Below are 16888 nucleotides of genomic sequence, written 5' to 3' on the forward strand. Positions count from 1 at the left end.
AGAAAACATCTTACAGAATTCAGGTAAAATTACTTCTAAAGGGTTAATGAACATTTGCTGTTCTAATTTGTCCTGATACTTTATAATTTGCTTCCTCCCCTGAAACAGAGAACTATAGTACCTTTTATTGATACACTTAAATTACAGGGTTGCCTCTTTTGTCCTTCACTATCATACTGATTGAAATCAACATCAGACAAATTATCATAATATATCAGTATAATAACATTTAACTGATAAATGTTTTTGTTTGCTTCCATATGCAATTTCAGGACATTCTTCTAGTATTTCACTCATCTCATGTCTTTGAGATCCCCAAATACTGTTATGAAAGATAACTAATATTTTAATAGTATTTTAAAATATTTTGAAGACCGCTGTTAGGCCTTTCATATTTGCGTTTGTCTGACTGGACCAACGTATCTAATGATATGGTGGCAATTCATATGGACATAATGTCATGGTACTGTATCAACACATGATAAGGTTACTGAAATTAATTTAAATCTTCACAAGCTGCCCTCAAAAACTGAAAGCAGTTTCTAATTTTTAATTCCTCATAACACACTTCCACACTCAAGCCATTATTTTAGAGTGGTTTTTAAATTATGACTGCTTTTATTAATGTTAAACCACTTCAGAGTGCATATTTAATAAATATCCATGGTTTGCAAAACTGCCACTTACATCACACTTCAACCATCAAAGCTGAGGAAAAAATCTCATGATTAAGTACAGAATTTGAGTTAATGCTGCCATTTGCTGTAAAGTAGCTGTGTCACATCACCTCATAAATTGCTAACATTGTGACAGAAGATTGTCCCTTTCAAAGGTTATATGAAAATGGAAGTATCATGACTCATTTGTATCCAATTTATGTGACTGTATAACTGAAGTATTGCACAGAGTATTGCACTCTTCAGAACATATATTAAATTTTTTGTGTGTACATAAACAGCAACATTTCAGTTAGGATCAGAAGAAGCACAAACAGATTTGTGTGTAAAATTTGAAGAATTAAAATGCCTGCAGTGCTTTGAAAGTGACAAAATAACCAGTAGCTTAGTTTTCCCATTGTATATCTGTTTTCAGAATCATAATACTATGACTTAAAGCAAGGATGCAACAGCTGATTCTTTGAGACACTGACACTGCAGGGAAATATACTACTAACTTTTTATAAACAAAATCATAACAATCCAGTAGCAAAACAATAGTTTCATCAAAACAATGTTAAAATTATTGTTAAATTTTTAACCCAGAAGGCCTAAGTGACCTCTGGAGAATTAAATCTGATCTGCTATGTCTGACAAGTTGCAAATTCACCTGAAAATTTTGACGATCTGGACTTCTGATGAAAGACTTGTCAAACATGCACAAAAATCTGATCTTCCACCCAGACTTCTAATTCAAAAGTGTGCAGGTCCACCTGCATAGTGCAGTAAGGATTTACAATAGTATGATGAACTATCATTGTCATCAACAAAAAAATCAGTTCCTAATGACAAGGAGATTTTCATATACAAGATACAGGAAGGCTGGACAGAAACAATTGCTGTGAACACAAAATACAGAAAACAAGCCTGTAAGGAAAACAACTACAAGCTTCCTAATAAAGCTAACAGGCTGCATTCATCAGAACGAAAATTAGGTGGAGCCAGCGTCTTTTTCATATTCTTAGTTACAACGTCAGTAACTGCAGCCCATACTGCACTGTTCCAACAGTGAAAGCTACTGGAAGACAAATTTTGCGCAGCCCACATTACTTTTATTTCAGCAACTTTTTTTTGGTACTGATAAACTGGTATTTGCTTGCATTATATATTTTTGTGTCTCAATTTTTGCTGAAATCTGCTCTCTTCAACCTAACCTCTGTCAGTCATCACCTGACAGCCATGGAAAGATGTCAAAAGGACCCCATGAGCAAGCTCAGATCAGCCCTCTAATGTCAAGAGAGGCGGCTGATTGCTGTGGAAGATAATCAAAGTAGACGCATCCTTTGGCTCAGTGGTACCAGGGAATTACTAATCTTGCACTTGGCATCCATGCAGATTTAAGGCAAACTGAACTGTGTTGTCCACAGAAGCACATCTGGAGAAACTTCAGCCAATGGGTTACTTCTCTAAAGCTTCAGACTGCTGTTAGCATTTTGTCCAATAAGGCAGGCACTTTTCTAAAGACATTATTACGTGAAGTAGGATATGATGACTAAGAGGTCAAATAAAAAGTAACAACAACTCCCTGTTATAGCCCACAAGTCATTTTCTGTTCCAGGTTTTCCTCCCACCTGAATTACCTCTATCATATTAAAGTATTTTATATATGGAATGTTCTTGTGATAAATGCATCTGGACGCAACAGTGGAGATCTGAATTCCTGCCTGCTATACACTTTGAGTGACCTTGCCAAATCACTCTAACAATGAAATCTGCTACCACTTTGGTGGAAAATTTACAAGGTAGATGCAGCTGCAGTTTGAACACAGGACATGTGCAATGGCAAGGCTCTTTCCCTCTCATCTATCCTGGAACATGCATACTGTTCCATGCAATTCTAACCAGCAGGAGGAGAGCAATTAACTCCACATACAATAACCTGCCTTTGACCAATTTGATTTAATTAATGTTTTCTGTCTTGTTTTTTAAAAAGATATTCCAAATTTGGATGAAAAAAAAGCTGCCAATTCTTAAGTAACTACGTGACCTTCACATTAGCATCTGGACTGCACAAGTCACTTGTAACATTCTCTGCAGTTGCCAGTTGGACCTGGGTTGGTGCTATTGTATAGTGACCAAGGCTGCCCTTGCTTGTTCTTGATACATAGAACAAACTTGTTCCTAGGGCTGAAAATCCTGCATTCTTAAATGCACTCCATTTATCTATGGAAATATTAGAGAAAAAATTAAACAACATCCACGTGGGACAGAATAGCAGTCTTCATACTTTGCTTTCTATAGGCTCTTTCATCCAAATAGCTCAGAGCACTCTTCTAGAATAGATAATATTTATCTGCTATTTGTAAAGATAATCTTATGCACAAAAGAAAACAAAATCCTCTGAGCCAGCCTTGTGGCTGCTTTCACATCACGCATCTCCACCATATGCTACTGTTCAGTTGTTAAACTAACCCTGCAAGTCAATCTTTGTTTCTTTTCGAGAGCAGTAGTAGTACTCCATTGACAACTAGTACTTTAAACAGTCTGGCTTCTCCCAAACTTCTCCAGCCAGTGACTTCTGTTGAGTGGCAGTTTTTCTTGTGAGTCATTATACATCATGATGTTTTAAATTCAAACTTGTGATAACAAAGCGTACTTTGTTGTTCCATAGGACTGCTGTGAACTACAGCTAAGCAACTGTTGCTCCAATTCCTTAGCTTGGTCTACTATATATACTGCTGGTGGCACACAGACATTAATCAGGAGCACAGTCTTTGGCTGCCAAGAATCCAGGTGTAGTTGCACTTACATGAGCAAAACCATAAATGTCAGTACCTTTGTTTTCCCCAACAGAGGCAGAGTAAGTTATGCTTCTGAAAGCACAACTCTGCTGGTATGGCTGTTTTTTATATAACTGCCATTCTGGGATTGCTTTGCCAGTCTAAACACATGCGTATGATACCAAGAGAGTACTCAGACTTGACTGGCACAATATATTGCTAAAGAAAACAGAAAAATTTGCAACTGCCATACTGCGAGGATACCAATACAACACACATCTATCACATGCTACATCTATACGTAAAACAGACCAACAGAAGGAGATTTATACAGCAAAACAATTGGTGCCAAGTACTTAATCTCCATGCTATGTGCATTTCAGACAGTTTTGCTTCAGGCTAAATCTATTATTACCTGTTGGAGTACACTTAGTGCATTCCTGAAGCACATCTACCAGTTCCATTCCATCTGAAAACAGTCTAGTCCCTGTGATCTGAGGTTGCCCTGAAATGTGAGCCAAAGCACAGTAAATAGGGACTATCAGAAAAATCATGTAAGGGCACTACTAATCAAGCTAAGGTACTAATGTAGACCCACCTGTCATTGACAGGACAGTTAATTCCTCACTAAATGCCAGCCATTCAAGTAAGACATGACAAACATGAGCTGTATAAAAGCATTTGACTAAGACCTTGGCTCTATAGTTATTTCCAGTAGCTATTCACAGCAGAGCTAGTACAGGGAGAGAAAAGAAAAAAAAAAAACAACAAAAACAAACAACCACCCTAGCTTTCTCATTCACCTTTGTCTTGGAAGAGCACATTCTTTCAATGAGAAGCAAAAGCCTCAATTATTGAATACTAATTATAATGTTGTACCACAAGAAGACACACTACTGGCTCCCCATATTCTCCAGTTTATTATTTAATCTATCTTAATTAATGTCTGAGGAGTGATGTGGTTTCCTCCACTGAACAGAAGCAATCAATGTGTTTACACAATCTGGTAAGTTACTGACCAAAGTTGGCTCTGTGCCCATAAGGGCTGGCATGTCAGACGAGATATCCATTGAAAACACTTCCTCTGTCACCAGAGGCAAGCTTGTAAAGCACCTTATTGCATCAGTAGGTGCTGTCGTTCTCAGAGGCCACAAAACAAACTCATAAAATACTTTCATAAAACCAGCTCAGTTCCAGAACATTTTACTGCGAATATTTAAGCATATAATGATTATCAAGAATGTGCGGAAGTCCCATTAATTCAGAGCAAGTTAAATGAGGACTAAATAGGCTTCTAAGTACTCACATAAAGGCCAGCTTATACACTTGTTTAAATTCTTTCTTACTACTACGTAATAAATGCAGAGTCCAAACACACAGTAGCATCATAACATTTTATATTAATTTTCATAGATAAAAAAGTATTCTGCGTAAATTATTTTCATAACAGTTATTTCTACGCTATTCAAAATAATTTAAAGAAGTTCAAATCCCATACCTATGTAACAATCACAGCTTCAGTGGAAGCTTTATTATCTGTATGCAGAGATGTTCTGGTTAGGGGTTTTAGGCTTGGTGTGGGTTTTTTGTTTTGTTTTAAATCAAAAGAATACATCACTGAACACCATTTCCAGCTTAAACGCTTGAAGAGAGAGATCAGGACTTCATGTGCATTTTTATAATGTTTTAAGAAAAATCAAGGTTTTGCCTGTTGACACAAATACTTAATAATGCAAATAGTACAGTTTTAATGAGTAATGTGATAATTCAAGCTATATTTAGTAAAGACACAAAGAAAGAAAACAAGATAAATGACACATTGAGATGAAATGAAATGCATGCTGAAAAAGGTACCATTTTAGCAAAGATATTCAGAATATGGAGGTTATTTTGTTTTACTCACCTGTTAAACCCAATGCCTCCATTGAAGTCGCTATCAAGTATTCTTCAACTTTGCAGTCCTGCTTGCTGTTTATTTTACCTTTGTGTTACAACCACTTCTAAAAAGATACACTCTCTAGCAATACATTACAGAACTCTCTATGTAGAGTGACCTTTTTGGCATGGTTGAATGCAAGTTATATTAGAACAGGTACTCCATTCTGATGATGATTCTTAATTCTCTACCAAATCCTTTGTAAATATGTTTTTATATATGTAAATATATATTTTATATATCTATATAAATATATAATATATTTATATCTATATATATAAAACAGTAGCTTAATCAGGCCACACAAAACTTCATGTTTAGAATAAAGGTCTCAAGAGAGTGCTAGTAAATATTCCTGATGTAGCCTACATATCTTAAAGCTATACTGTCCCTCTTTGTCTACTTGTAAAATAGCCACTCCTTTTCCATTTGAGCTTTTGCAGATAATCTTCAGAACATCTTTCAAGGTAACGGATTTTCTTCATTATATTTGTTCTCTGCTAAATTAAGTATGGCCTTCTCCACTTTGTTTCTCAAATTTCTGATCTGTTTTTAGTTTGCATTTGTTTTTCTCTGTTTATCTTTCTAGTACAAAGAGACAAAAATTTAATGTGAATCAGCAGAGAAATTGCTTTTTTCTTATTCATGTTGTATATGACTTAGATAGTAATCCTTGCCCATCCTACTTAAAAGTTTACATTAATTATTATTTTTCTCCATCATCTATGATCCTAAGTTCAGTCCTTATGTCTTTGGTTTTAAGAGATATGGTAAATTTAAGTACTTTAATCTGACAGTGCTTTTTCATTCAGTTTCTAAGTTCTTGATACAGGCTGTTCCAGAGATATAGTTACTTTATATATTCATTTTAGATAGTCAACATTTTCTTCACTCTGTTCACCTTAACTTACATTTCACAGCATGAGTCATACTGATGGGTTATATAATTCTCACAGTTTATTCTATTGCCTTTCCAGTTGATTACAAATACAGATTCTATTTTCACCAAGTCAAGACCATTTCCTAAATCCTCAGAGGCTATCAACAAGATTTCTCTGCAGAAAATTAATCAGATGAAGAACGTTAGCAATGTTCTATTACACGAATCTGAATGATATAAAACTAATTCCTAGTAGCTAATATTCCATATAAATAGGGAAGCTTGCTAAGCCACCAATGTGCATGATTTAAGTTCTTCAAGGTAAATTTGAAATGCGAGATGCTTTAATTATTGCCTTATTACTGCTTAGTATTTCATCGACTCATTTTGGAATTACTTATTTCCTTATGATATTATGAAAACAGTGTTCCAAATCTTATAAGTATTTTGTCTTAATATTTAGTTTGGTATATTTCATTTGTAACAATAAAATCAGTTAAGCTTTGAACATACTGAGGACCTCCTAAGGCCCAACTCATTCTCTGGTCTGTTAAGAGCATATTTATTAAAGCTACCGGTAACAGGGAGGCAAGACAATTACATCTCGACCATAATGTCCAGGTATGGCAGAACATTAAGGTAGTCTCAACTCAGTGTAACAAGAGAGTCTCAGGTCTGCCCAGGATCCAGACTTTTTCCACAGTGAACCTGGATTCTTGCCCTTCAGTAGCATTTTGTGAGGCTCTGGCTTTTCACTAAGGAAACATTGGTTTTGCTCTTTCCTTCCTATTATCTGTACTGTATCTCTGCTGCGATTATCTAAAATTTTTTTTTTTTTGGGGGGGGGGGGGGGAATGTGAGCCCCTCAAAGTACTTTTGACATATTTATCACTACACTAATTTTCAAGGTCCCTGATAATTAATAACTTCTCTTGCCACAAACATCTGATGCAACCACCTAGTTTCAAGACCAGTAATCCAGACCAAATTTATCTTGTTGCATAGGCAAGAATTGGCAGTGACAACTTTAGAGGCTTGTGAGTTAATAAAGCTTTTCTTTTTGCAGATTTTGAGAATTCCCCTAGATTCCATTTAGGTTGCCACCTTAACAATGACAATACCAGTTGCTTGTCTTGTCTAAGTGACTGTCAGTCTGAAAAGGTCACTGCTTGTAAAGCTAAAACTAGCTCTGAGACTGCTCCACCACTTTATAGGCAAGAATATGCCAGTCCCTCTTCCTTTAAGGGCTTGCTTGGCACATCCAGGTATTAAGATTTGAAGGATCCACTCCAGTCTGCAAGGGAGAAGGCAGATTCCAAGTACCATGAGGTCACGCAGGAAGAATGACACTCCAGACATTGTTTCAGACATTCAGTGTTTGAGAACCTTTGTGTTTTCTACCTGATCTTACTGTGCTTGGAGTGGAGCCCAGGCAGGGCTAGTAACAAGAGGGTATTTGCTTTTGGGAGGGGAGGTGGTGGGCACATAGTAGTTGTCAGAAGTTGGAGAGTATTTCACAGAATTGATTACTGTGACACTTGATCTGGGAACATTCCAGTCAATACATTGTTTACTAACCTGGAAAACAAAGCAAAATGCCCCAAACCTGATTATTAGCTTTAAAGAAATAGTTTCCAATTTCTTACCTAGATAAGACAAGTATAACCATGCAACAGCATAGAATTAAAAAAAACAAAACCCAAACAAACCACAACACCAAAAACCCCCCAAACAAAAACAAAACCCCAGAAAAATACAGCACTCTTAAAAAGGAATTAAGTACCAGAAATAGACTTAACTTAAAGCTCTTTCATTGCTAATACCTCATGAAAGATTTTACTTCATCTTACCACACAAAGTTACAGGCAAATTAACATAAACATATGTGCAAAAATGCACAATCTATTAATGTTGACAAAGACTGGTCACCAGATTGACTTTATTCTGATTCTAGGTTTTGAACACACATGTAAACAACAATTATGAAACAATTTTAAGCAAAAAAAAACCAAAAACAAACCACTGAGTTTTTACAGATATTTTAAAATTTCTTCTGCTACCATTTTGATAGAAAAGACAGGAACCAGAAATTTCTTGCAAATTTATGACTTTGAAAAGATGTTATATATAAGCAAATTTAGTAAAATGCTATGCAATAGTTTTTCATATACTTTTTTCCTTTATATCCTTTAAAACTGATATTTAAAATCCCCTTTTATTCTTAAAAATACTTTTGTAAAAATAAAATGCTTTAACTTTAGCTACAGTTTACTTTTTCCAGTGGACTCATTACAACTATAATTTGCATACAGTAAATTAGGCACTTCATGAATACCTGATCATTTCTATGGACAAGCACCATTTGCTGATATCTGCACTGCAGTCCTGATCCTGTTTCCACTGAAGCCAGTGACAGAACTCTCATAAGCTTCAAAAGAAGTTAAAAAAGCTCACTTTATTAACTATTCTGACATAATAAAAAATAGCATCAGAGGTTTTAGTTATTTACTGTTTATTTTAATTGTCAGAAAAAGCAAGTCCCAGATCTGGAATTTTGATTCAAGCAAAGCAAAATACATCATTATCATCTGTTTTTACATCTAACCTCTGACTTGCTTTTCTTTTGCCTGGATATAAAAATAAGAATAAGTTTTCATTGTTACAGGACTACTATAAAAACTAACGTTTATAAATGCTTTTAGCATGAAACAGCATGCAACCATTTTGATTGCCAATTAGGTAATGTCTTCAAAGAGAATGTCTTGTTCAAATACACACTGATGATTTTTTTTCTTAAGATATAAAAAAGTCTGCTATGCAAACTCTCAGTAAGAGCAAGCCATCAAAGCAGAGTTTTGTTTTAAAAAATGCATTTGTCAAATTAAAATTTAAGACAGCTATGGCTATTTCTTTGCATCTAAAAATAACAGTAACATTTTTTACTCATACAAATACATGATTTAAACAGTCACCAAAAAAGGACTAACCGTTTCCTACAGCTCAGAAAGACGGTCTGGAAGGCTCCAAGGTTGAAACCATGTACAACCCAACAAGACTGTATTGATCTTCTTGCAATCAAAGTGGTCAAAAAGTCATTTATATAGTACTGAATCAACAACCTGTGACTAGTCATGCAAGCAGTCCTGGTATCTAGAAGCTATTTGAATATGCAAATACAAAGGAAGTAATTGACTAAATGCTGCCTCAGCATCTCCTGGCAATTACAAATCTGGGAATAGCCTTTCACAACACTTCACCTCAATGGCAAGTCTAATTTACTGCTGCCTCCATTACAGACACACACACAAACACTAGTGAGAATGCTCAAACACACAAGCTTGAGTACAGAAGAATAGTTGCACATCTTTGTAAAGAATATCAGAAATCTTGCTACTTTGTAATAATTAATTAATAATCAGAGGCTTGTAAAAAGAATAACATTCAGCATATATAGAGGAAAAAATAGCAGTGATCCATTACTAACTTCATATTCAGCATTCAAAATAAGTGAAAACAGAACACCAATAGCAGCAAAATAACTTAGGGTTTTAGGAGATTCTAGCTAATATCAAGATCCTTTATCACCTATACTGGCACTGAATAATTGAAAAAAGCATGCATTTAAATAGCTTTTTAATTCACAGATGTTAGAACATACAAAGTGCATCTTAATACCCAACTTTTTCAGCGATAAGACCACAATAATGTCACCTTGCAACAAATAGCTATTTTTACTAAAAAAAAAAATAAATAAAAATCTATGAGCAGTCACTCCAGGCTTTAATATATTATACCAATAAAGAAATGAAGCCAAAATTGGACATGTAGAAACCAGCTGATATATGTAAACTTCATATTCAGCTTCTCTTTGCAAACAGATACCTGTACCTTACCTGCCTGCTGGGGAAGAAGAAAACCAATATTGCTAATTAGACTATCAGGAAACAGGATGTCACAACATAAATAATTTTATTCTGGTCAAAGATAAGCAAATCTGCTCCCATGATTTTTTCAGTAAAACCAAACAGACACTAAACTACATTTCCTATCTACTCTCAGATCAAGTTTTAAAAATAAGACGTATTGCTCTACTATCTGTAGGAAAACAAATGTAAAGAATGCCCCCTGCTCTGCCCTCCCCAGGCAGAACATTGTACCATGGCACTGCTAAAAAGTTTAAATGTTATTGAAGCACTTAATGCTACAAAGATAACATACATTCATTTGACACACATTAGCATCAGCTATACAATCTTAAAAGCATATGCTGAAGAGAAAGCAGTGTGGTAAAACCTTCAGATAGAACAATAAAAGCAGCAAATGTTTCCCCTCCTCAGAACTGAAAACATGTTTAAGAGTCTACTAAAACATCTTTAAGAAGAAAAAAAAAAAACACCCACCACCCACAAAAAAGCAATGACTGTTTTGGGCAAAGATGACCTTGCCCTGGAGGCAGGGTGATATTTAAAAATTTATTTCTGATTATAAGTTCCTACTTAATGTAAAACCAGTTTTCTTCTTTTGGTTTTATCCAAAGGATTTGTGAGCCTGATAGGGTATGCTACCAGTTTATTTAAACTTTTGCTTTCCTTGCTATTTTTAGCTTGTGGAGGCTGGCACAAAACATTTACTAGAGCTTAATGGCTTGTTCTCTCATTGCTATTATTACAAACCATTCGAATGGAAAGTTGTTAAGCGTGCAGTTTGAATTCATAGGTGCTTGTTTTCCACTGGTTGACATCTGCATTGATCATGTTGCGCTCTGTGAAAGTAACCCGTCCTTCTGAATCGATGAGAATGACCGTGTTAGTCCTGAAACAACATAAGGGTAGAAGGTTAAGCCTTGTGTCCGTTATATAAATTTGCAGGGTCCCATCCCTCACCCCCAAAGATTTTAGCTCATTTTTTTTTCTTGACCACATCACCACCACACTAGCAGGGCAGAAATCATCCTGGCAAGTTCAACTGGGCATTTTCAGTCCCTTCTTCTGTCACTCCACTGCTCTGATTCCCTGTTGCACTTACAGCAGCTGACACAGAAAGCTGCTCATTTACAGAGAGTATGATAAAGGTTATACTTTTTTTGGTGCCAAGCGTTCCATTCAGAAGTAGCATAAAACCAAGTTTTTCTTCACAGCCTACACTTACCCTGATGGGTTATTCATATCAATAGTAGTCTTTCATGCTTTCCTTTCAAATCAATTGTCCATTAAGATTCAAACATAGTTAATTATTATCATACGACACCGATACACAACCACAGAAAAACTTCTCTCTCTCTAGAAACCTTCCAAAGAGGAAATTTGTTTTCATGAAAACCAGATTCCATTCATGCATCTATGCCACTTTGTCATGTGTAAGCTGTCATTTCTCTAAGGACACTGCAGTAGCCTGCCAGAGAAAGATGACTGACATGGTGGCCTTCCCCAAGTCACTTCACAGTTGTTCACTCATATAAAAAAGTGCTTAATTTCCTCAGAAGAATATCGTGAGGCATAATTAATAATCTCTATTCACTAAGCCATGTTGCTAAGGGAAAGATAAGCGTGAGTGTACAATTCTAGTAGCAGGGAAGACTTGAAACACAGTGTTAATTCACCAGTAAGAGGTCAGTATTTCTACTGAGTTATCCCTGTTTCCTTTGAAATAGCTGGCCTGCAACCTGTGAAGCAAGGGGAGGAAGATGCTTCTTTACCATTTTAAGTCTTCATTATCCCATATTTAAAGTGTTCTTTGAATACATTTTATAGAGATACTCAGCTTTTGTAGTGGTTTCTTTCTCAGAATACCAACTTAAAATACTTAGAAGTGAGTGCTCTCTGCTTATCAATTTACATCTCCACAGTGTAAATGCTATGGCTGACCATGCCAGAGACCAATCTGACAAAATGATTAGCACGCTTTTAGAGTAGGAATTCCCTACCAGCAGCAACAGGGTTCACCTACAATTTTGTCCCATTGAAGATTAAATGCAAGATACACTGCATTATTCTATTTTTCTTACAGCTTTGGTAGAACAGTCTGAGCAAAAAGTGAGAATATCTCAGTAAAAACAGCAGCATCAGTTAGGGGAAAGTGGAAATACATGTTCTTTTGAACAAGAGTAATAGGTTTTTAATGTATGAAAATGGCAGCTACATATTAGCTATGCAGATGACACATTCTTGCTCTTGGAAGAGAAATGTGTTCTGCAGTTCCGCAGATATAGAAGATAATTGCGTTTTTCTGCTAAAAACATGCTTTCAAAGCTTTTCATGTTTTGATAAGATCAAAATTAGAGGTGGTCAGATCTGCTGTTACACTGGAGAACCAGAACTGTATTATCTTGTCTTGGACAAACTGAAGCTATGTCACATTCCCCACCAAAAACAAATTATAATGTGTGCTTAAAATGCTCATCAGTAGCAAATCTAAGACACCAGAATACTGAGCAAGGAAATACTTCACTGAATTACACTTGATTAATATCGGAACAAATTTAAAGCAGTCACTATAGAATTAAAACTTATAGAAGCATAATTTTGATTTGAGATATGCTTTGATCCGGTACACATCTATTTCTGACTATGAAATTTTTACCTTGTTCCATAACCTGGGCAACGAACACATACAGCTGCATACTTGTTCAATATAGGACGTATATAATCCTTCCCTTGGTCTTCAATTGCAGGGTCTGGTAATTGACTGAAAAAAAGTAGTAACATAATAAAAAAAAAAAGTGATAGAATTCTCCAATATTAACACATTCATCCCTCTTGAACAAAGCTGTGTTGACCAAGTGGTTGATAAATAACAATCACTTTTCAAAACAGTACAAGAGTGCGAGTTGTGTTCAAAACTAAAGTATGAGGAAAACCAAACATAAAACAGCTTGTAAGCTCTTTCCCAAAGAGATTCTTTCAAGCTCTTGAACTTTTGTCTCACTTTAAGAAATATTTTTCATATCTTGACAAGTTTTTCACTTTCCTTATTATTCTTTGTCTATCTTTCTGTATTTTAGTTTCAATTAAAACATTAATGATCAAGTAATTTGAGGCACATCACATAAACCAACATTTTTCCAGCTAGACTTTAGGGAGTTCTTTTTGTGTTAAAGAAAGACCTCTCTGCTTCCTTCAATCTTATTTGGAATACCTGGAAAATACCTGGGACAATCCTTCAAATAAAATTTGTGAAGATGCAGCAGAAGACAAGGTAAGCTTACACACAAATTTCTTGCTTCATTCATTGTAATTAAACAAGAACCTGCATCCCACAGAAGAGATGCTAAGGTCACAAAGGTTACCGCAGCAACCCTACATCCCTGGCTTTCCATTCACGTCACCAGAACATATTCTCAAATGCTAGCCGCAAGTACAGCTTCCTATTTCAGTAATTAAAGATTCCAATTTTATTTATCAAAGTCCAATTTAACTATTATTATAGCAGGTTTCTGTGTTTGATTTTTAAGCTTCTTCCATCTTCAAGAAATAATCCCATTTCTGCCTCCTAGCACAGACACAGTTGTACCTATTAAATAATAATATCAGCTGTACAGTGAATGTTGGGGAAGAGGGCAGAACAAAACAGACTGATGAATTCAACCCCATTTTCAGAGCTCATCCTGATCTGTAGATGAGACTGTGCAATTTATTATACTGTAACTGACCTTTACATCTAACTGGGATCATTTTCTTTGTTGTTGTGGTGGAGAAGAGGACCTGTGGGTGTTTCAGGGAGAAGCAAGATTAGGTGCAATTCTAGTGTAAACAGAGCAACTAAGCTCTTCTGACTGCTGTATTGGGCATATGGCTGGAGCATATCACAATATAACAGAGAAGGCACATAGCAGGGCACTTCAGCCCGTGAGAGCCGTCAGCTTCTATCTCACACTCCACCACTGGCAGTTCTTGTATGCTCTGCACAACCGGCTGCTCTCCAGCTTAATAACCCCAAGCAGTTTTAAGGAGACTGGAAGGAATTGCAGTACATCCCTGAGATCACAGTCAAAGGCAGGGCTGAAGCAGAAGAGAGGGGCTAAAGGACAAAAAACCTGTATCCAGCAGGAAAGAAGGGAATTCTAAGAGTAAACCAACCATTGTACCCACTTAATTCCTGTAACACACACAAAGTGATCATAAAGTAATATGCAATAAGATATTTTAAGAAAGTTCAGAGCTAGGGCATATCCGTGTGTTCATACTTATTATGAAAAGATCATTTAATCTTGAAGTGTGCTTTGGAAAGATTACAGACTTGGTTTTCAATATTGCTTTTTGTAAGTAAATATTTCCATTTTATAGTCAGATGACTTCAGATGAGCTCATACTGAATTACTGAACGTTAAGGGAAGATCATTTGGACTGTATTGTATCTTATACTTTACCTTTTGCTAGTAAAAAGACAAAGGTATAACAATTTTTTTTACAAAAATCACTTGATCTTCTTTCAGATGAAAAAAGTAATTAAGACAGGTTAGTAGACTTCCCAATTACTACTCATTGCTCAGATGTCCGAGTTCTTGTGTAAACATTTATTTTAAACCACTAAAAAATGCCACAAGCATGAATGTTGGCAATAAAGTTTCCTTTACTTCTAAAGATCTAGGTTATGGGCTGAGGTTCACTGTGTAGCCAGTAGTGAGTGAGTGCAGGAACCTTATTTAGATACTCATCTCTTGGGAACTTCCTTGACCAGAGGCCTACAGCTGAACTGTGCAAATACTCCCCTTTTCTCCTTCCCCCATCTAGCCTAAACCCATTGCACTTTTGAGGAAGGCAGCTGGTTCGACTCTGAAAATAGCTTGCTTCTCCACCCTCTGTCTACACTCTGGGTAGGAGCACAGAATAGCTAGCAGCTACTAACACAAACCTCCTCATGGGGGATCTCGACAGAGGGATCTGGACAGGCTGGATCGATGGGCCGAGGCCAACTGTACGAGGTTCAACAAGGCCAAGGGTCAGGTCCTGCACTTCGGTCACAGCAACCCCATGCAGCGCTACAGGCTTGGGGAAGAGCAGCTGAAAAGCTGCCCAGCAGAAGGAGACCTGGGGGTGCTGGTTGACAGCCGGCTGAATATGAGCCAGCAGTGTGCCCAGGTGGCCAAGGCGGCCAAGAGCATCCTGGCCTGCATCAAAAATAGTGTGGCCAGCAGGAGCAGGGAAGTGATTGTTCCCCTGAACTCAGCACTGGTGAGGCCGCACCTTGAGTACTGTGTTCAGTTTTGGGCCCCTCGCTACAGGAAAGACATTGAGTTGCTGGAGCGTGTCCAGAGAAGGGCAACCAAGTTGGTGAGGGGCCTGGAGCACAAGTCTTATGAGGAGCGGCTGAGGGAGCTGGGGCTGTTTAGTCTGGAGAAAAGGAGGCTGAGGGGAGACCTTATCGCTCTCTACAACTACCTGAAAGGAGGCTGTACTGAGGTGGGTGCTGGTCTCTTCTGTCAGGTGGCTGCAGACCAGATGAGAGGAAATGGCCTCAAGTTGCAGCAGGGGAGGTTTAGATTGGATATTAGGAAAATTTCTTTACTGAAAAATTTCTTTACTGAACGGGTTGTTGGGTATTGGAACAGGCTGCCCAGGGAAGTGGTTGAGCCACCATCCCTGGAGGTATTCAAAAAGCGCACAGACAAGGTGCTTCAGGACATGGTTTACTGGGCATGGTTGATGGTTGGATTCAATGATCTTAAAGGTCTTTTCCAACCTGAATGAGTCTATTCTATGATTCTATGTAAACAAGCGCTTACTCTGTGTGCAGTAAGAAACTGAACCTTACCTTACAGTGAGCATCCACAAAACTTACAGCAAGCAACTTACACATCCCTTGTCTTGCACTCATTACCCTTACTAAGAGAAGTGCAATCTTTAAACTAAAAGGGCACAGAGAAATCAGCGTACAGACTATGAGTACTAAGACTACAGTAATAATGTTTACTGTGTCTTGCTTAAAAATCAATATTGTTGAAAGTCATCCTCTGTGGAGAGAAAGAACACTCCTTTTGCCCTTCATTACCCAGCTTTAGTCAATTAATATAAGGCTAAAGTTTCTTTTATGTCAAAATAGTTTCTGTATGCAATTTTCAAACTGTCGTATCAAATTCTGAGTAAACTCTGGCTATCATGTTCTTACGGCTCTTGATTATTCATCACTGTAAGAAGCTCCTGCACCAAGTCTTCTTTGGTAAGGTCTTGACTTCTCTTGACCACTTCTGTGAAAAGCTGCTTCCCATACTGAAGTTTCTTCCATGGTGTATCCAACAAAGAATTACTCAATCCATATATTCCTAGACACACACACAAAAAAAACCCACCAAAAAACAACCAAACAGCCCAAACAACTTATTAAGCTCTGGAGCAAAGAAAGTTAATTTATGTACTATGCAAAAAATAACTTCATAATTACCTTATCCCACATAGTCTGCGGGACAAAACCAAACGTTATCAGCAAATTCATCATGATTCTCTAATAATTTGCTTATTCATCCTATTGCTAGCTTTCATTTTGCTTCAAAAGTAAGTGAGCTCATTAAATTATGTATCAAAGATGTATATCATGTGACAAAATAAATACAACACCCCTTCAGATAGTAAGATTCTCCTAGGTGTGTAACTCATAATAAAATAAGGTAACCATTTCTCAACAACCAACTCGTCTAGACCAG

At 36.8% G+C, this 16888-nt stretch overlaps 1 protein-coding gene across 7 annotated transcripts in view; it reads right to left on the minus strand.

Moving 5' to 3' along the window:
- Positions 1-8060: 8060 nt before the first annotated feature.
- TANGO2 (transport and golgi organization 2 homolog) overlaps positions 8061-16888 on the minus strand; it is a 42952-nt gene continuing 34124 nt past the window's right edge. For 4 of the 7 annotated variants that reach the window (XM_041126043.1, XM_030025617.2, XM_030025616.2 and 1 more), the window contains 3 exons: positions 16357-16510; positions 12832-12936; positions 8748-11064 (listed from right to left, as the gene is read on the minus strand). In XM_041126043.1, the coding sequence (XP_040981977.1) occupies positions 10944-11064; positions 12832-12936; positions 16357-16510 (380 nt within the window). In that variant the 3' untranslated portion in view covers positions 8748-10943. Of the gene's footprint in view, positions 8681-8747; positions 11065-12831; positions 12937-13900; positions 13953-16356; positions 16511-16888 lie in introns of those variants that run through there. The other 3 variants (XM_030025615.2, XM_030025618.1, XM_041126044.1) reach the window with 3 other exon arrangements.

This window comes from Aquila chrysaetos, chromosome 9 (genome assembly GCF_900496995.4).
Source record: "Aquila chrysaetos chrysaetos chromosome 9, bAquChr1.4, whole genome shotgun sequence".
Classification (NCBI taxonomy): domain Eukaryota; kingdom Metazoa; phylum Chordata; class Aves; order Accipitriformes; family Accipitridae; genus Aquila; species Aquila chrysaetos.